General features: G+C 42.4%; 1 protein-coding gene across 1 annotated transcript in view; it reads right to left on the bottom strand.

Annotated features, from left to right (window-relative positions):
- The window catches only part of ZCCHC24 (zinc finger CCHC-type containing 24), a 153,028-nt gene that overhangs the window by 127,543 nt on the left and 6,323 nt on the right, over window positions 1–19,162 (bottom strand). The window contains exon 2 of the mRNA XM_074958678.1: window positions 273–473. Within this exon, the coding sequence (XP_074814779.1) occupies window positions 273–473 (201 nt within the window). The remainder of the gene's footprint in view (window positions 1–272; window positions 474–19,162) is intronic.

Genomic DNA, 19,162 nt, shown 5'->3' on the forward strand with positions numbered 1-19,162 from the left:
GAAACCACTTCGAGCCAGGGGGTGAGGCGACATCCCCCACACCCCTAGTTCCAGCACCTATGGGTAGGTGGGGCCGACACACAAGTAAAATGTCATGGTAACAGGCCCCATGATAACAGGTGGATGAAAAGAACCTTGGTCTGGCCTGGTAAAACTGTCAAGACATTTCTGCAAAGCTGCTCTGAAAAAAAAAAGTGAGTCAAGTTCAGGAAATTGTCTCATTAGATGAGTGGTGAGGTGAAGACTCTTACAGACCATCACACATCACTTACCTGTGGACAGTCTTTGATGTAGTGTCCCTTGTTAAAACAGAGGTGACATAGGTAGTTAGGAGGTGGCCTCTTGCTGGGTTTTCTGGCTTCCGAGGAGAGGGATAGGTCAGAGAAATGCTCAGTGAGTGAGCTTAACCCATCCACTATGTTGTTAAGAGAGCCATAGGGAGAAGCGCTCTTATACAGACTGCTACTCAGCGCCTGCAAAAAAAGAAAGAAAGAAAGAAAGATAGTATTGTACTAAAGGTTCTTCTAAGAGTGAGCTGAACAGCAGCAGGCTAAAAATAGCAGCAGGAACTTGGAGAGAGTCTTTTCATTAAGAACAGGGCTGCATACTTTGTGAAAGCAATATATGGGTCATTAATACAGAGGCCTCTTGGTTGTAAGCCTAAAGATAGCACGATGGATCAGGTTATCCCATTGGTGGAGAAAGTACTGAGCTCACCACAAAAAGAAAAGGAGTACTTGTGGCACCTTAGAGACTAACCAATTTATTTGAGCATAAGCTTTCGTGAGCTACAGATGCATCGGATGAAATGAGCTGTAGCTCACGAAAGCTTATGCTCAAATAAATTGGTTAGTCTCTAAGGTGCCACAAGTACTCCTTTTCTTTTTGCGAATACAGACTAACACGGCTGTTACTCTGAAACCTGAGCTCACCACAGTTCACTCCTCCCAGCCTGGCCACGAAACAATGATTGCTTTCTTATGTGATACCCTACCACAGCCATGGAGTGGTTAGAGCTTCCAAGCAAAGTGCTGAAGAGTGACCCACAAAAAGGAACATTTCTGGTGTCCACAACTATTTGAAGGGACAATATTGAAACCAGAGAAATGAAAAGAACACCAATAAAAATGTAAATGTTCATTTGCAGGCCGCTTGATGAGACAATAAACACAGTGTCCTGAGTTTTAAAGTCAAACAATAAGAAGTGCTCAGATCCGGGGGAAACTGCTGTGATTTAACTATTTCCTCATAAATAGAAAATACCCAGTTTTATCTTTCACCTGCAAGGGATCTTCACTTTCTTCAACCAGCAAATCAAAACTAAAGGAAGCCCAATTTGCCATTCTGAAGCTTCAAAACAGCAGGAAACTCATAATCGTCTACATAGAAATTAAGTGACAACAAAAAGAAAAGGAGTACTTGTGGCACCTTAGAGACTAACCAATTTATTTGAGCATAAGCTTTCGTGAGCTACAGCTCACTTCATCGGATGCATGCAGTGGAAAATACAGTGGGGAGATTTTCCACTGCATGCATCCGGTGAAGTGAGCTGTAGCTCACGAAAGCTTATGCTCAAATAAATTGGTTAGTCTCTAAGGCGCCACAAGTCCTCCTTTTCTTTTTACGGATACAGACTAACATGGCTGCTACTCTGAAAAGTGATAACAAGTATTCATTCTCTTTAATGCCCTGGGGCACAACAGAATAGTAACTGGTTGATAGGGGCTTTAAAACGTAAAGAATAGCTTTTTCTCTGGGTTTTGCAACATGGAAGTTGTGCAGACAGGACCACAGCATGGACAGTTGTTCCCACCCAATGTTTGGGGAGGACACATTTGCCAGGGTAACGTAAGGAATTTGCACTTGTACTTATTAGGCATGGTTCTCCTCTCACACTATTGTAACTTCACTGATTCAGTGCAGTTACTCCTAATTTACACTGATATGCAACTAGAATCAGACCTGTTCTGTGACCATATTTTTTTCAGCGCTGTCAATCAGAAACTTTTAATGAGGGCCAAAAAAATGAATTAAAAAATCCTTTATATAAATAGATGCTAGAAGCTGAGATTTAGTGAGTTTGTGAAATTAATTCACTAATCTTTGAAAACCTCAGATATTCATGATTTCTGTCCATCTGATGTGATGCTCAAATAATAAAGGAGTCACATAGGGATAGCTGAATAATGGAGACTCAAACATGGATCTCTGCATAATTTGAAGCTATCGCTACATCCTAGGACAGTGGCTTTGGATATGCAAGTGAAAATTAGGTGCAAGCTACACTTTGCAATCTCCTTTAGCCACACCAGAGGCAAAAGTGACCTGTTACACAACTGATGAAGGGTCTAGTAGATAGGGCACTGGACTGGGAGTCAGAAGACTTGCATTCTGTTCCTGACTTTACCAGTGACTTGCTCTGTGACCCTGGGAAAGTCATTGCAACACTCTCTGCCTCAGTTTCCCTCTTATCCTTTGTCTTGTCCAATTGCATTGGAAGCTTTTTGGGGTGGCACAGTCTGTACTGTGTGTTTGCACAGTGCCCTGCACAAAGAGTCCTAATCTCCGTTGGGGGTCGCTATCTATACTTACCTGGTGGACCTGATTCTCCCCTCATTTTACACCAGTGTAACCCAGGAGGAGCTACATTAGTATAATAGCACATGGCATAAATTTGGTGAGCGAAGATTTGGGACCTCTGTCTTCGGGGTTAATTCTGTACATTTTGAAAATGAAAATTATCCCAGCAAGTGACTGAAAAGTTCTAACTGCTTCAGTTGTCAAGTGACTAAAGATACTATAACAGTCATCAGCACTTATTTTCTAGGATTATGGAATTCCGTAGGAATGAGAAAATCTTGGCAACAAATTGGTAAGAGGAAGGAGAAGTGCCATGGAACCCAGACTGTTGTTAATTAAGAGACTTCAAGAAGTTCTTCTCTCCCAAGTAGCCACTTTCACTTACACACACTTGGAATAATATGAAATGTTTTTAATAGCACATTTTGACTGAGGACTCTCCAAGTGTTTCATGTGCATTAAATAATTAAGCTCCTCAGCTGCCCTGTGAAATAGCTATATTATTCCCATTTTACAGATCAGTGACTTTACGTACAGCGAGTGAGAAATTCCACTCCCTCCACCACCAGCAGAAATCCACAGATCTTCCTTGGGTTGGGTCACATGCAAGTCCTCTGCAACTCATGGGGAGGACACGAGGCTACAGTACAATCCGCACATGGGTGCTTTTTCTTCTCATAGGACCCAATCCAATGCCCATTCTTGACAAGAGGAGTCCTTCATTTGACTCCCATGGGCACTTGATTGGGCCTGTAGATTCCAAAGGTGGCCACTTTCCATTCCCCATCCATGAGCTACTGGAGCCTCATGACTGTGTTTTATGTTGGTGTAGGCAGGTGCTACCCTAGGGCTTGCAGAGGGAGCCTACTTGGCCATTCCACTAGCACCACATTGTACCCTCTCCTGCAGCAGTGAATATCACTGAGAGAGCACACAATTTGTCCCACAGTGAGTCAGTGGTCTAATACTGACCACCATACTTTGTAATCACCAAACACTACCTATCACTGGAAAATTCCCTTTGAGCTGTGCCGAGATGTATAGAATCCATCAGATGTTGGCAGTGAGAGGGTTAACTCTCACTCCCCACGCAGAGGAAAGACCACAGCCACATGTCCTAATTACAAGGATTGTGAGGGTAGGAGGGCTGGGCCAGCTGTGGTGAATTAAGGAGTTCCCTATCAGGCTGAATCAGGGATGTGGGTTAACTGGTGTTAGGAATTAGTGTCTTCTGGTTGGGAGAGGATGAAAATGCTAGTTGGCAAAGCCTGTCTGTCTCTTTCCCCCAATGACTGTGCAAAGCTTTGACTTGCTTTAGTTGAATCATGGGGATCTAAGCTGAAGGAAGCATTTGGAAATCTCAGTTTAAGTCCCCTATTGTAGAAAAGTTTGTCTATGTTCAGAGTGTGGATGCACCATCCAATCAGATTTCAAGTCCCTTGTGTCCTGGTTCTGTCTGGGTATGCGGCTTTTTCACTAGTCAGAGAACTCACATACACTTATTTTGTAAAGTGCTCGTTAACTGAGTACATTAGCTCAGCTGTAAGAAGCAGGGTTAACTCTGTATATTTGGTGACCCCATGTGTGAGAGGGATGGCTGTAGTCCTATCCAGCCTCCTTATTCAAGCCTACACAGGCATGTTGGGTAACATTTTCAAGGATGCCTAAGTGATTTAGGTGTTAAGAGCCAAAGTCTCTTTTGAAAATGAGATTTGGGCTACTAAGTCACTTGGACACCCTTGAAAATCTTATCTGGGTTGCTCCTTCCTTGGCAGAGACCACCTCCTATGCTCTTTTCAGGACTCCCATGCCAAAAGGAAGACTAGAGAACCACGAAATCTGAATTTGCTTCTCCAGTTACTTAAAATGGAGACCAGGGCAGCAATAAGAACAAGATGAAACACCACCACAATTTATGTTTATATATAATAAAAATAAAATAGGCCCTTAGCTCGGAGTGTCTATGCTGCACTTTCCCTCTAAAACTTCCTGAGCTGGTGCTAGCACCAAAAGGTCTAAAGGTAGTGAGCAAAGATGGGAATGCTAGCATAGACAAGGCTCTGGTGTTTGTATCATGATGAGTCCTGCTCAGAACAGACCTTGACAACAGTTGCTAAAGTGCTGGTAGTGCCCTGTCATCTGTTCGTGGAGTTGAACCAGTTCTAGTAACAATGGGAGATGCCATGGGAGAAGAACCTACTGTTGTCAAGGCCTCCCAGGGTTGGGGACCAAAACAGCCAGGCAGATGAAACAACAGGAGTCAGAGTTCCCCGGAGCAGCTCCCTGTTTAACTTTAAAAAGCCAGCTCCTATACGACCAGAGGAGTTAGTGAACAAGAGGGGCAAGCCGGGGAGTTTTGCGAGAGAGTTTTCCAGGTGAAGGAGGAATGACTACGTGACCTTTGAGGTGAGTTTGTTTGTGTGTTGTGTGCTCGCTGTTTGATTTTAGCATATAGTGTGGCCTGTTTGGGGGGCAGTGCCTGCACCTAGCAGCCCGCTAGGCAAGGCTGACGGCTTCTTGATGAAGCTTTGATCCCTCATCCTTTAGGATCCATTAACCAGGGGCAGGGCTACTCAGGGAGAACCGGGGTTTAAAAAGCCAGCTTCTAAGTGACCAGAGGAGCTACCAAACAGGAGAGTTTTTTGTGAGGGGGTTTAGAGCGGGAGCATGAGAACCAGATACACCTAACATTCAGACAATAAACAACTCCCACACCACCCCCTGCCAAAAAAAACAACACCTCCCCACAAAAAAGCTGAAGGAATAAAAATAATATAGGCAGAAGTCCAGCAGCAGAGATGGGAGAGATAGCCTAACCCTAATCATGTATGATTACTTGCCTGGTGGGCCAGGTGGCATATGTGTGCATTCAGTGCAAGGAGCTCCTGGCCCTCAGAGACCAAGTATGGGCTCTTAAGACCAGAGTAGCTGAACTGGAGGAGCTAAGGGAGACAGAGAGGTACAAGATGAGACTTTCTGGGACACAGTGTGGTCCCACCCGTAGTCTGACTGCTTTTGTGCTGCTGAAGAGGATGAAAGTCTTGGGGAAGGACATCATCAAACTGGAATGAAGGGAAACGATCCTATAGTTGGAACCCTCCTTCCAGATGATGCTGTGGTATCCTCTTGCAATGAGGATACCTGTCTGGGGGAGAGAATCCCAGTTATTAGGAAGAAACAGTAACAGTAATGGGGGATTCGATCATTAGAAATATGGATAGCTGGGTTTGTGATGACCGGGACAATCACACAGTCAGTTGCCGGCTGGGTGCAAAGATTGCAGATTTCTCGAGACTTGTAGTCAGACTTATCTGCAGTGCTGGGGAGGAGCCAGTGGTTGTGGTAGGAGAGAGGTTCTCGAGGCCAAATTTAGGCTGCTAGGCAAGACATTAAAGTCCAGGACCTCCATGGTAGCATTCTTCGAAATGCTTCCAGTTCCACACTCAAGGCCAGTTAGATTGGCAGAACTGCAGGATCTCAATGTGTGGATGAGATGATGGTGTAGGGAGGAGGGATTTAGGTTTATTAGGAACTGGGGAACTTTTTGGAGAAGGAGGAGCCTACAGAGGAAGGATGGAAGGATGGGCTCCACCTCAACCACACTAGAACCAGATTCCTGGTATGTATAATTAAAGAAGTCACAGAGGAGTTTTTACACTAAAGGTCTGGTGGAACAGGTGCAGAGGAACACATGGTTCAGACACAGCCATCTCTTTGGGGAGGATCTATTAACAGGGATTCTCTATATGCTAGTAAAGAGCAGAGAACAGAAGTTGAGAAAAGTACAGGTAGGAACTGAAGAGAAAGTTAACTGAAAAAGAGTTCCATTCAATTACATAACATGAAGGCAGACAACTAAAAAGTGACAGAAGTGCTTATATACAATGCTAGAAGCCTAAATACTATGAGTGAACCTGAGTGCCTCGTATTAAATGAGGATATTGATATAACAGGCATCACAGAAACATGGTGGAATGAGGACAATCAAGGAGACATGGTAATACCAGGGTACAAAACACAGGAATGACAGAATAGGTGGAGCTGATGGGGGAGATGCACTATATATGAAAGAAAGCATAGAATAAAATACAAAGTAAAAAACTTCAGCCCTATAATAAGGGTGAAGCGTTGGTGAAGTTGCTGAGGCCACAGGAAAGTAGCCCAGGGAATCATAGCAGCATTTTGAGCAGTTGAAAGGTATGCAGTGGCCCATTGCTGCTATTCATAGGGTCCCTGGGTCAGGACCCAGAGTAGTGAGTGGGCCCGGATCCCCCCACCAGCCACAGGTGAAATAAATTACTCCCTGAGGAGAGCATTGAACCTAACCCCAGAAAGAGGACTGAAGACCCTGAAAAGGGTCATCAATTTACTGAATATGGAACTGTGATACAACCCAGGAAGGGGACCTAATCTATTTAGTGTCTCAACTGGAGAGCTGGGGCCAGAAAGGGCAATTGCCTCCAGAGAGCAAGCCTGGGGAGTACGGCTCGATACCAACACCAGGACTGTTTAAAGACTGCGGACCGAGACTTTACTGTTTATCCTGGAAGAGGTTTTGTTTTGCTGAAAGCCCTCAAACTGTGTGTGTGACTTGGCTGGAGGGCTGAGTCACCGAAACTGCCTGAGAAACCACCAATACTAGTTCTTGAAATAGAACTGTGGATGTTGTGAAAAGTTTAAATCTGGACATCTTAACCATATCCACTAAACAGAAGACTTGTCTACTACTACTGTGTTTCCCTCAAGTACTGATAAGTTTGAAGAGCAGCAAATAGATCTAAGGCTAGTGAAGGTATTCTCTCTAATCAGTGACGCATTGCCAGAGTGTGTGTCTCTCTCTCTCTCTCTTTGGTATAGTATTTATTTTTCTTAAATGAAATCTTCGAACAATAGTATCATATTTTGTAGCTGTTGAGAGTGCTTCTGGATTCATGGCTCCACAGATAGGGAAAGTACTTTTCCTGCCGAACAGGTTCAGCACAGGCAGGTGGTCATGCAAACATCCCCTCCCCTTCTCCATGAATATCTCTTAAATCGGACCTAGAGAGAGATTTCCAGGAATGAGATTGCAGTTCAGTTTCCATGTACATTCAATTATCTTCCAAGACTGCAAGCAAGGGTCCAATTAGGGCCAGTTGGGATGGTGGCTTTTGTGCTGTGAACTACTGTCCATGAAGAACTGCACTTAGATGACCAAATAACTTTGCCTACAATTCCATTTATGTTGTTAGGTCACTGAGCATGAGAAAACTCTCTTTGGAACTGGCACTGCTGCGAGATCATCGGAGCTGCTCTCTGACAGCCAAGGTAGCAGAGAGGGCGTGAGAGCAGGATCTTTCAGTGAAAATGAAACAGTGCTGAGGAAAAGGGGGCTCTTGGCAAGGTACAGTGCAACACCGTAAGAATACAGTTTCCACAGGGCAATGATCTGATTATACAGAAAGAGACAGAAGTGAAACTGGACACTGCACTGTGGAAGCGCTGCTGCAAGGTTAAAAGCTCTGTCCCCAGGCTTTACCATTACCTTTATTGAAAACCGCTACTGCTGATTCCTCAGCTGACATTGGAGAGAAGCACCAACATCTTCTCAGCAGCATGGAGAGAGGCAGTTCCCTCATGCTTGGGTGGCTTCCTCAAAATAAAAAAAAAAGCACTCGGGAAGATAGGATTTTCCCTATTCCATTGGGCTAGTGACCCCATTAAGTCAGCATCCTGCTTCCAGCAGTGGGACAAACCTTGTGTCAGAGAATCCCGTGATCTCCCTCATCCATCAAAGTAAGATATATGTGCGGTGCTATAAATAGATGGGGGTAGAGTGAAATGCCTCTTGACTCCTGCATTGCTCACCTTATGCCCTGAAGGATGGGATTAAAGTTCCCATATCTTGGTATATTTGACTACAAATGCACTGGGCCAGTTTGAAATCTTAGGGGTGAAAATTAAAAACCATTGATTTATGCTGTGCAGGCTGACAAGGAACTGCAGTAGCACCTAACTAAATGACCCATTTTAAAACCTATACTGGCAATCTCTTTGTAGTCTTGATTGAATTGCCGTAGTGAGGTATCATGACTAACTTTCCTACAAAATATAGTCCAACATGCCACCTACAACAAAAATAAACTATAATTGAAAAGCAATCAGCAAAGAACACTTGTCTGATGTTATCCTTGTCCTGATTCAGCAAGATACTAAACCACATGCTTAATTTCAAGCAGCAAGTTGTCCCAATGACTTTAAATCACTTGGATTATTTGATGCTCGGGGTTGGCTGAATAAAGAGCTTTAAGTTTCTCCCTGTCACTTGTCCTCTTCTTATACACTGGAAATGATAAACACCACAAACTGACAAATAACATGTCACAGAAGTTAGAATGATTATACTAACGGGTCTTGCAATGAAATGCCAAAAGATGCTCAAGTCATAATAAATTGGCTTGAATTTTCTTGTTGATGGGAAGGATTGTGCGTGCAAGTGGCCTCTTGGGAATGAACTAACTCACCAGTTATAACTGTCCTCACCTTCACCTAAAAACACCTGCTCACAACAAGGACTAACAGCCAAAAGAACTTGTTTTTAACAACAATAAATAAAAGAGCTATTTTGGAAATACCGGTATGTGGGGAACAGCACCTCAAACCTGTGACTTTGTGCTCCTGCTATCTCTAAAGAGCTGAGATGATTCCATTTTCCTATGCCAATTTTCAGTGGAGAGTGAATTTTTCTAGCTGAGTAATAAACCCCTGAACATAGGGGTTTTAATGGAAATTGTGACATCACTTTAACTACAGCAGTTCAAACAGGCTCGAATAATAAAATAGGATATGTTAGCTATCAAGGCCAAGAAAGTGTCAGGATAGAGCTTTTTTTAGAAGATCTCTAATTCAGAAGTAGCAATAAACATTTGGAAATACGTGAGCTGAAAGCACGTAGTTTGGTTTAGCCAGATTCTGCCCCCAGATAAGCGTACACAACTCCCATTGACTTCAGGAGGAATGTTTGCACCTGAATGAAGATTCAGGCCTCCATCATGCAATGAGCACTGTGTGGCCTGATTTATTGCTTGATCTGGCTCTCCAGCATGGGCTTCAAGACAGCAGCCTTTCTAATTACTCACCGAATGTTACTCCATTACTTGGTAAAAACATAGAACACTATACATATTAACAGAGCGGGCAGATGGACACAGTGAATAGGCTTCAAGTGAGTGACCAGATTCGTGAAGAATTACACCTAAATCACTGGGCCACTCCTGGAAGATTTCAAGATGTGATTGAGGTAATTCACTAATAATTATCCATAAAAATATCCATCTCTTATGTGGCTCTTCACCTGTAGGTCTCAAATCCCTTTACAAAGAAAAGAAGGTAAATATCATTAGCTCCTTTTACACATGGGAGCAATTGAGAGAGGTAAAGTGACTTGTCTGTGGTCACAAAGCCAGACAATGGCAGGGACAGAATCCAGCTCTCATAAATCCTAGTCTGGTGTCCTATCTGCTAGATTTTATACTCTCATTTTAGATTAACTGACCTTTAAGGCTTTGATCCAGAAGAAATTCACCTCTATGGCTAATGCCATATAGAATTTACCCAGGTACCCTGGGCTGCATAGCCAAAGAAACTACTCTTTATGCTGTGGAAGGAGAGCTGCTTACTACCCCATACCTACATACTAATAGCTGAGTAATGACATATTAAGAGGCTGTCCAACCCGATGGTACTGGAGGAGTGGTGAGAAGAGAGCCGGGGAGACATTTTAAAGGAGTTGCACCATTTCTCTTTGGCTGCTGGCTCTGGCTATATCAATCACTCAAGTATATTTTTCTGTGGCTGTAATTTAATGAACATGATTTCAGCTGGAATTCTGTCTGGAATGAAAAATAATATTCCTTTATTCTGTGCGGGTCAATTAAACGTTGAGGAATTTCCTGTCCCAGAATCAATGGTCACAAAAAAACCCCACTCTTCATAACTTAACATGATTAAACTTACATGTGATTGTTGTTTGTGCATCTAAGCAACAGAAACAAAGATAACAAAATAAGACAAGGACAACTTCATTCCTAGTCTGACCCTATTGACTTCCGTGGGGTTATATTTGTCCTGTTAAACTAGCTCCTACACCTTACATGATCGGTTTGATAAATATGAGAATGAGACAGAAATCAAGCTCTCTCAGGAATAACAGACCACAGCTAGCCTGCTTACTTGCTAGCTTAATGCCCAGGCACCCCAATGAGAACAGCTGGACCCCAATTGAGATACCTGATTGGCCAAGCTGCCTGATTAGCTGAGGGAATCAGCAGACCTGCTCTTAAAACCAGCAGCAGGAGCAAGGCACTGGCTACTCAAAACATTCCTCTAAGGCTCTGATAGTGTCTGTGCTTGTTTGTTCCCAGCCCTTTGTTCCCAGCCCAGCTCTTGTTTTCACTCACTCCAGGTAACCTGGCTCTAACTCCAGCTCTGACCTCAGGCTCTGACTCCAGCTCATCAGACCCTCACCTCTGATTCCTGACTTTGGTTCTGATCCTTGGCTCTGGCATCTGCCCCCAACCTCTGCTCTGATCACTAGGTATGATTTCCATTTCCTGATCCCTGACAAGCTCTACATGCAAAACCAAGATGTACACAGCACTAAAATGAAGAGTTGGTGTCCCTTTAAAAAAGTATGCACTGGTGGTCTGTTACCTCCAGAAACTTTTGAAGCTAATACTTAGTTTAAATAGTCAGTATGAATATAGGAGGCAGGTTGGGGAGGGGAACTGTTGTTGAATGAACAATTCTACACCCCAAATAAGCCTTCACCTTGGCACAGGGAAGGATGATGACTACTCTTTGCAGCTTGCTCCAGCTGCCTTGATGGGGGAGAGGGAGAGTGAAGTGTAAACTCCTGTCTTTGCTGTAATGCTGGTGTGCTGGTATTAAAAATCCTTGTTAAATGATATATTAGGCCCTTTTCAGGCAAACAGTTTTGCATAAAAATTGTAGATCCCAAGGGGTGTCTATCAGAAAGCTGCCAGGTCTGGATTCAGAGAAGCACCTCAATATCTGGATCTGGACCTCTTTAGTGAGCTATGCCTCTCGTGACAATAGCCTTTCCCATAGTTTCTCTCTTCCAGAATTCTGAAATGCAGAAGCGAATAAGGATGTGAATTTAACTGGGTGAAAGGAAGACGCCTTGCCTACCGTCAGATTCTGGCAGATGCTTATTTTATCAAACCTGGTGCACCAGTGTCTGACCCCAAACTATGACAGCTGTTCCTTCCCTTAGCTTCTCAGCGTGAGGGGAAAGGAATTCTAGACCACTGTATAATTAGATATGCCTTTCTTGAGGAGAGGAATTGCAAGAATTCTCCAGAGGGATGGTGCTTTCAGACACAGAGATCTGGAGCTAGAGGGGTAGTATAGCTTAGTGCACTGAGCAAGGGCATGGAAGTTAGTCTTATATTTGCCGATAATTCACTGTGCAACCTTAGGGAAGCCACCCAATCCCTCTGTGCCTCAGTTTCCTCATCTGTAAATTAGAAGGGGTGATATTCTTGGTTTGGCGAGGATTAGCTAAAAAGTCTACCCGAGACTGGTCACTTCTATGCTTCCTGTGAAACAGGCATGCAAAGAGCTCCATCAGATTTCATCACCCAACTCCCCTAAGTCTGTGCCAGTGGCTAGAGAACAGCTGGGGAGGTCGGGGGAGAAGCCCCAGACTGCCTACTGAAATGCGCAGCCTAGTAGTCCACAAAACTACATGGGGCTCTTGTGACAAATTTTGTTGTACTCAAAATGACTCCCAAGTCCAAGTAGCTTCCCCTGCCCCTTGCTACCTAAAGGCCTGCTCCTGCACCCTTCGCAGTCAGTGGGAGCAGCACTGAGCCCCAAATCACCATGATAGTGTAGCAGTGACCCCGGGAAAAGCCCTCAGGGTGGGAGTAAGGGATGAGAAGGCAACTATAAAGATTTCCACTGGTCAGACATACAGTCTTGAAGGAGCTTTCTAATTCTTGTACCAAGCTCTGCAGGGAGCCTTTTCATCTTCTGAATGCTAAACAACTGCCCACTTATACTAAAGAGATGTTCTAACACATGAGCACTATATTAGGGACAAGAGAGACCATTCACACTGCAAATTACTGCTATACATCCCCACAGGAGCTTTCATTCCCTCTGTCTCTGGACTGCATGCAGCTGAATCTCCCCAAGTTACAGACCACTAATCTTCCTTACCTTCTGAGGCGGGGAGAGGGATTGCAACATATTAGATCTCTGGCCAATAGCTCGATTCAAAAGTGCCTCCTTACTCTGTTAAAAATAAGCACAGAGTTTTATGGGCATCAGGGCAGGTTGTTCAAAGATGTGAGGTTAAAAAGCAATATGGGGAGCGGATGGACATATTCTAATTTTTGCACTTTAATACCTATGGTCACATTCTATTAACGTCTCTCCTTCCTACAGGAGATTTTGTCTCAGTTTGACCTATCGAGTGAAAAAAAACAAGGGTCAGGTTTCCTTTTATTTGGTGGGTCTTCTGACACTCCAAATGCATGAAAAATAATTCCTGTTTAAAACACACTAAAGAAGGCATTTACCTCCTGTGCAGTTATCTGATGGTTAAACATTTTGCTATAGTTCAATTTAACCCATAAATCTCAGACAGTTTTGTTTATATACTTTTGATTTAATAATGCCTTCTTGGCACAGCAACCTGTACAATGGCTGCCAAAGTTTAAGAGACAAACCTCAGGTCACTGTCAGCAGTAGAAAACAATAAATCGTCCAGCCAGATTGAGCTTCACAATATGTTTGGGGTTTAACGCCAGTTCTTGAGTAAGACAAATGTTGTATTAACACAAATAGAAAGAGAACTGTTTATGAAGCTGTAGGCTGGAATTGTAAGTTGGTAACTCCAGGTTTTGCATAGTTTGTGTCTACAACGACTCTTCTAATTGGCTGCAGTTCTGCTCAGATTATAGTCCAAGTTAGCTAGTCCTTTACCATATGATCTCTCTCAAACACTTAATTTACACGTTAATAAAGAAACAGTCTCCTTTTCAAGTCAGTTTTAAAGATTTTTTTAATCTAGGCTTATTTTCCATGATATCGGTTGGAGGTACGAAGTCTGCCCTGTTAAATGGAAACTAATTAACAGGGGTGGCGGGGGAGGAAGGATGGATGAAAGTACACATTTACATCTTAATCATGTTCTGTTTTTTGTTTAAGCTTTCATTTACTTGTTTGGCTTCCCACAATTTAAGATGCAATCAATAAAATAACTTTCTGATAACTACAGAGTAACTTTTGCTGCTTTGGATCTATCCAGCCCAAGGGGTCCATAGCTCTGAGACATGTACCCTGGTTGTCTAGCTGTTGATCTAGCCTGAAGAAATGTGGACTCCCCCTGCAAACACACCCACCCACCCACCCTCTGGTAAGTTTGGGAGGTGGGAGCTGTTAGCTTGGGGGAAAACCTTCCCTGAACTATGTACCTCTCTAAAATGCTTTGCTGGCTGGCAGGTAGCTGAGATAGAACCAGCCTCCACATCCTCTTAAGATGTTGCTCTGTTATGTGGTTGTCAGATGGGGCAGAGCCACAGATTCTTGCCCTTTGAAGGTAATGGATGCAGGTGGTCATGCAATGACTAAAGAAGCATTATGCAGCTGCTACAAGGCTGAAGCAGCCCTCAGAATAGGCTGCAGGAGTCAAAGAGACTGCAGCGCTTTTGTGAGCCATGCAGAAAGCTTTTACCTCACTCACGATCAGTCTCAAGAAATGCAGAACGTAATTCCTTAGTTGTAAAGAGCATGCAGTAAGTTTCAGCAGTTCAGTGGGACCTGAAGAGCTGCAGAATGAGACATCTACAATATGCAGGGATTTCAGATTTCTCTGGTTCTAAATCTGGGACTTGTTAATACATATTCAGACTCAACCAATGCCAAAAAGTCCATGATAGATCGGTGACCGTTTTAAAGTGTGATATCTCACAAGCCACCAAGGCTAGAAACAACTGTCATATCCTTGGAAAGCTGATAATCTTGGCTTCCCAAGTGTATAAAACATCTGCTTCCAGACCTGATAGGTTAGGGGATTAAAAATAAAAATGCATAAACTCTTAGTTCTGTATCTCATCTTATCTTCCCCAGGTGAATCTATGTTAGTTTCCTCTGTAACTAGATATCAATATTTTGTGTCACATGAAAGATTAGACTGACCTCACATGTCAAAGCATTATCTAACTCATGCCACTCATGAAACATTATCTGCTTAAGTCCTATCAGATTTTAGTGAAATCCTGTCTTTCTAGATTTTTTGAATCTCAATAGTTTTGCAAAACTTTCAAAATACTTTCAGGTTCAAGAGGAGCTACGATGGCTGAATGAAGTTTCCTTCATATAGTGTCAAAGGAGCAAAGCCTAATATTCTCTGCCTAATGTAAGCATTTCATTGTAGGTCCTCTTAAAATAGAACTGCCTGAGTGTGGCAAAATGGGCATCAAATTGCGTCTCAGATTTCACATAAAGAGGGAAGTGCAAATATTAACTCTTATATCTTCTGGAACGATGCAGCAGTTTTAAGGAAACATCCAATATCATTGTACTTGTCTTAAATCAAGTGTCCTCTTGGCTTCACTGCCCAGAAACTTTGAACTAGAAAACATTTTCTTTTTTTTAGCACTATTCCTGGCCTAGTAAGCAGAGACAACATGGTGATTTTTTTAAAGTCCATTTTCCTTCCAGAGGACCAGTACAACTACTGATAGTTGTTGAATATTAGCCATGCTTACCCCTCCCTTCATTCACTCCCCCCCCCCAAAAAAAAATTTACAATAACAGGGGGGAAGTTTTCATATCTTGGAAGAGAACTTGGTTTTATATCTGGTTTTGAGGATTTAAGATCCATGTCACTTTTCACAAGAACAGGCATGTTAACAAGTGTCCTGGTCAAATTCCTACCTCCCTACCCACATTACCTGTGCTATTTCATCAGCAAACTTGTTTTTTGCTTGCTGTTCTAAACAGCTGAGTGGTTTTCCTGTGGACTGTTCCGCCCCACGAGGATCTCTGTAGGAAGAATGAATGAAAGATCACTCCATGGTACTTAGCTACAGTAACAGCTTGTTCAGGTCCTTTGGAATGCAAGGTAAGATAAATACTGCAGTGTTACATATTCTGTGTGAAAAACCTAACTAAAAAGTCTTATGTGGTTTATCTTGGGGAGTCTGGGTTGGGACAGAAAATGAGTGCTAAGTCTGCCATCAATTAGGGGTTTCTGGGAATGCAAAATTCCAAATTGTTTATATGAGATGGGTGGAAAGATCATTGGCTGTCAGAATGAAAATACATGTAACTGGGCTCTTCTCTGCTGCTGACTTTTCAAAAACTAATTAATAAGAACTTAACTATAAATTATTGGTTCCATGTAATTCTCCTGGGAGCTGAATTAGGTTTTGCAATTAATTAATTCTGCTCTCTCATGCCCTTGCCAGTTTTCCAAATGTGGTTCAGCCTTTGATATGACATTAAGTGGCTATGGAACACCGTGTGGAGGTCTCCTTTGTTGCCATGATGTAAATGCCCAAGTGTACATAAACTTTAACTGCTTAGATAATGAAGCAAAAGCATATGCACTGCTTAACTCAGCAGCGTTAATTTCAGAAACTGGGAGGGTAAAGGAGCAACAGAGGAAAGGCTTTTGCAGCTGAAGCTACTTCACAATCATTGGGACCAATTTAGGGCTGAGTCCTGCTGTCCTTACTCAGGAGAGGAATCCAATTGTATTCAATGGGATAACTCCACTAAGTAAAACAAGCAGGATTTCCCTTTAGTAGCCAAACTGCTCTGCTGGTTAATCCTGGCTCTGCTTTAAGAATAAGAAAGAGTTGGCATGTGTCATAATGTGTAATTTGGTCACTTGCACTTCTTGTTTCATGCAGTAGCATGATGGCCTCAATCCGATGCACTATTCCTTAGGGTACTTGCATGCATGCTCTTTCCCAGACTCTGTAAGATGGTGTTTACCAGGACAGCAGTAGCAAAACTGAAACTGAACTGACAGCAGCAGACATATGAAGAGACGGGTGAGGTATGATGGAGAGCAGGTTTGGTGCTGTGGCTTTTGCCCCACCATCCTAAAGACCCTTCTGAAAATCAACAGAGGAACAGAAACCCCCTTATAAATCTCTTAGAGGATTTTTTTTAAAAAATCAGGACGTACTCATTCAGTCTCTCTTTTTTTGGTAAGTGAAGTTGACTGCCTCCCTCTAACACAGCTGGATGGTGCATCTCATAGGAGACTACACAACAACAACAAAAAATACATAGCAACACAGGAGTTCGAAATAAAGCAACTGTTAATGGGCTCTGGAGCCTTCTATATCGAGACTGTTGTTTTAAATCTGCTCTGAGTTGGTAATGACCAAAATCCTTTTCCATCCAAAATCTTATGCAGTGGCATAAGTAGAATCATAGAATATCAGGGTTGGAAGGGACCTCAGGAGATCATCTAGTCCAACCCCCTGTAGTCCTGTTCAGGTTTACATTACACCACAGAAGTTACAACTGCATTTGGCACTAATTGGCAGTTTCGTTCAAAATCTCAACGGAGATACTAAGCACTGAACAGACTGTGAAATCTGACCTCCTCGCCCTTAGGGGTAATTTCTCCTAAAGAGTATTGGGGCATGCTGGCTGGGCAACAGGGAGGAAGCTTGCACTGCTCCTGGCTGCTTCCCCATAATGCCTGTGAATAAAGGGAGGATTTCAGGTGGAAAATGGAATCTTTCACAAGCATTAATGAAGAAAATGTAAAAATAAACTTAATACCGGGCCCCAATTACGTTATTGGGATTGGTATCTTGAAATCTCAAAAGTTTTTTTTTTTTTTTGGGGGGGGGGGGGGGGGGGGCTTGAATTCAGTATTTCTAGGGTTACTGAAAGGAAAGATTTAAAGGGACACAGTCAGCATAAAACAATCTCTCTTCCCTCTGGAATTTTTTACCTATTGTTTCAAGTAACAGATAAAAATGATAGAACTGAAAAGTTAGGGTCAAAAAGTTATTTTGTTCCAGTTTGATTGCTTTGTCTATTTGACAATATTTTGTGTGTCTAGTAAGGTTCACTCTTTCACCTGTGTTGTCAGGTTCCCCTGTTTGTGTGGGGAAATAGAAAATAGCAGGCAATAGTAGCTGGAGGGGTGTACATGAAACTATTTTTAACTTTTTTTTAATTGGCTAGAATTAAAGTTCACTGTTACTTTAAATGGTCATAAGCTACTTGTAATTTACAAAAAAAGTGATGGTTAGTCATCTCCTATTATTCTGAAAGGAATCAGAGGGCAGAGGATTGTTGAGCTTTTGCCTATCATGTCAAGTGTGCAGTTCACAAGTGCCAGTAATTAATGAACAATAGTGAGAAAAATGACAATGAGGAAATTAATTAAGCATAAGAAACAGACCATCATCGTTACAGCATGTTTTGTTATAATTTTGGGCCCATAGGCCTGTTCGTATGTTTAACACTGTGTCAGTCTATAGACTGTTTCAAGCGTTAAATGCCTTTTTAATGTGTTACAAATGTTATTGATATCTTTGGGGTTATAAACATAATATATCCACAATTATTTTTCCACTGACCTGGAAATTCCAGCAAATCTTTGATTAAAGAGGAAATAGGTGAAAAACATGTTTTGTTTTGTTTTTTTACAGCTGTTTAAATTTATTTTTCTACAGAGAAGAGGTAAACTACTCTGGCTCGACAGACAGGTTATGGGCATAGCTGAAACTGAAAAGCTCTCCAGAGAAGAGCCGTCAAGGAGGCTTATTGCCGTGGCCCAACACAAGGCATAGTCCTGCTGTCTTCATTTATGTAAGTAATCATTACTCGCATGAGTAGCCCTACTGAAGTCCATTTGGTACGTTATGGTTAGGGCCTTGAAGACATTGCTCTAATGGTAATTCTTGCATTTGCTTCAAGGATGACAAGATTTTGGCATGAATAAAAATACTTATTTTTGTCATCTTAAAACACACCTTTACGGTACTGAAAACAACCTTTTTAAATTTCATGGCTGTGGCTATCAATTCACCTTTCCCACAACAGATTTTAAATAAAAGTTGGCTCGTAACTGAACTTATTTATCCTGAAATGGAGACGTTAGGAAACATCTGACTGAAATATTTAAGGGATTATACATTAGTATGGATGATGAAAATATTCAGATTGAGAATAGTAAAAATTTTAAATAAACAAGAGATCTGGAAGGGATATAAACTCCCATGCTGCAGAGCATAAGCTAACTTCTATGGGGAACAGGAGGAAACTTGCCCTAGGGACAGGTTATCCCAGAACTGCCTATTGAAGGGTTTCTAGCATCTTGATCTGAGGCATCTGCTGTCAGTGACAGGATACTGAACTTACTGGACCAGTGGTATGATCGTGTATGGCAGTTTCTATGTTCAGAAAATACAAAGTGTAGTGAAAACTCATCAGTCTCTTTTCTTACCATCTCCCTCAAAACTGATAAGTTTAGAAGAAAAGGAACTCTCTCTTCACAAAGTATGAAGTTAGTGTGTGGTGTTCCTAGAAATGA

The sequence above is a fragment of the Natator depressus genome, chromosome 7 (genome assembly GCF_965152275.1).
Source record: "Natator depressus isolate rNatDep1 chromosome 7, rNatDep2.hap1, whole genome shotgun sequence".
In the NCBI taxonomy this organism is placed as follows: domain Eukaryota; kingdom Metazoa; phylum Chordata; order Testudines; family Cheloniidae; genus Natator; species Natator depressus.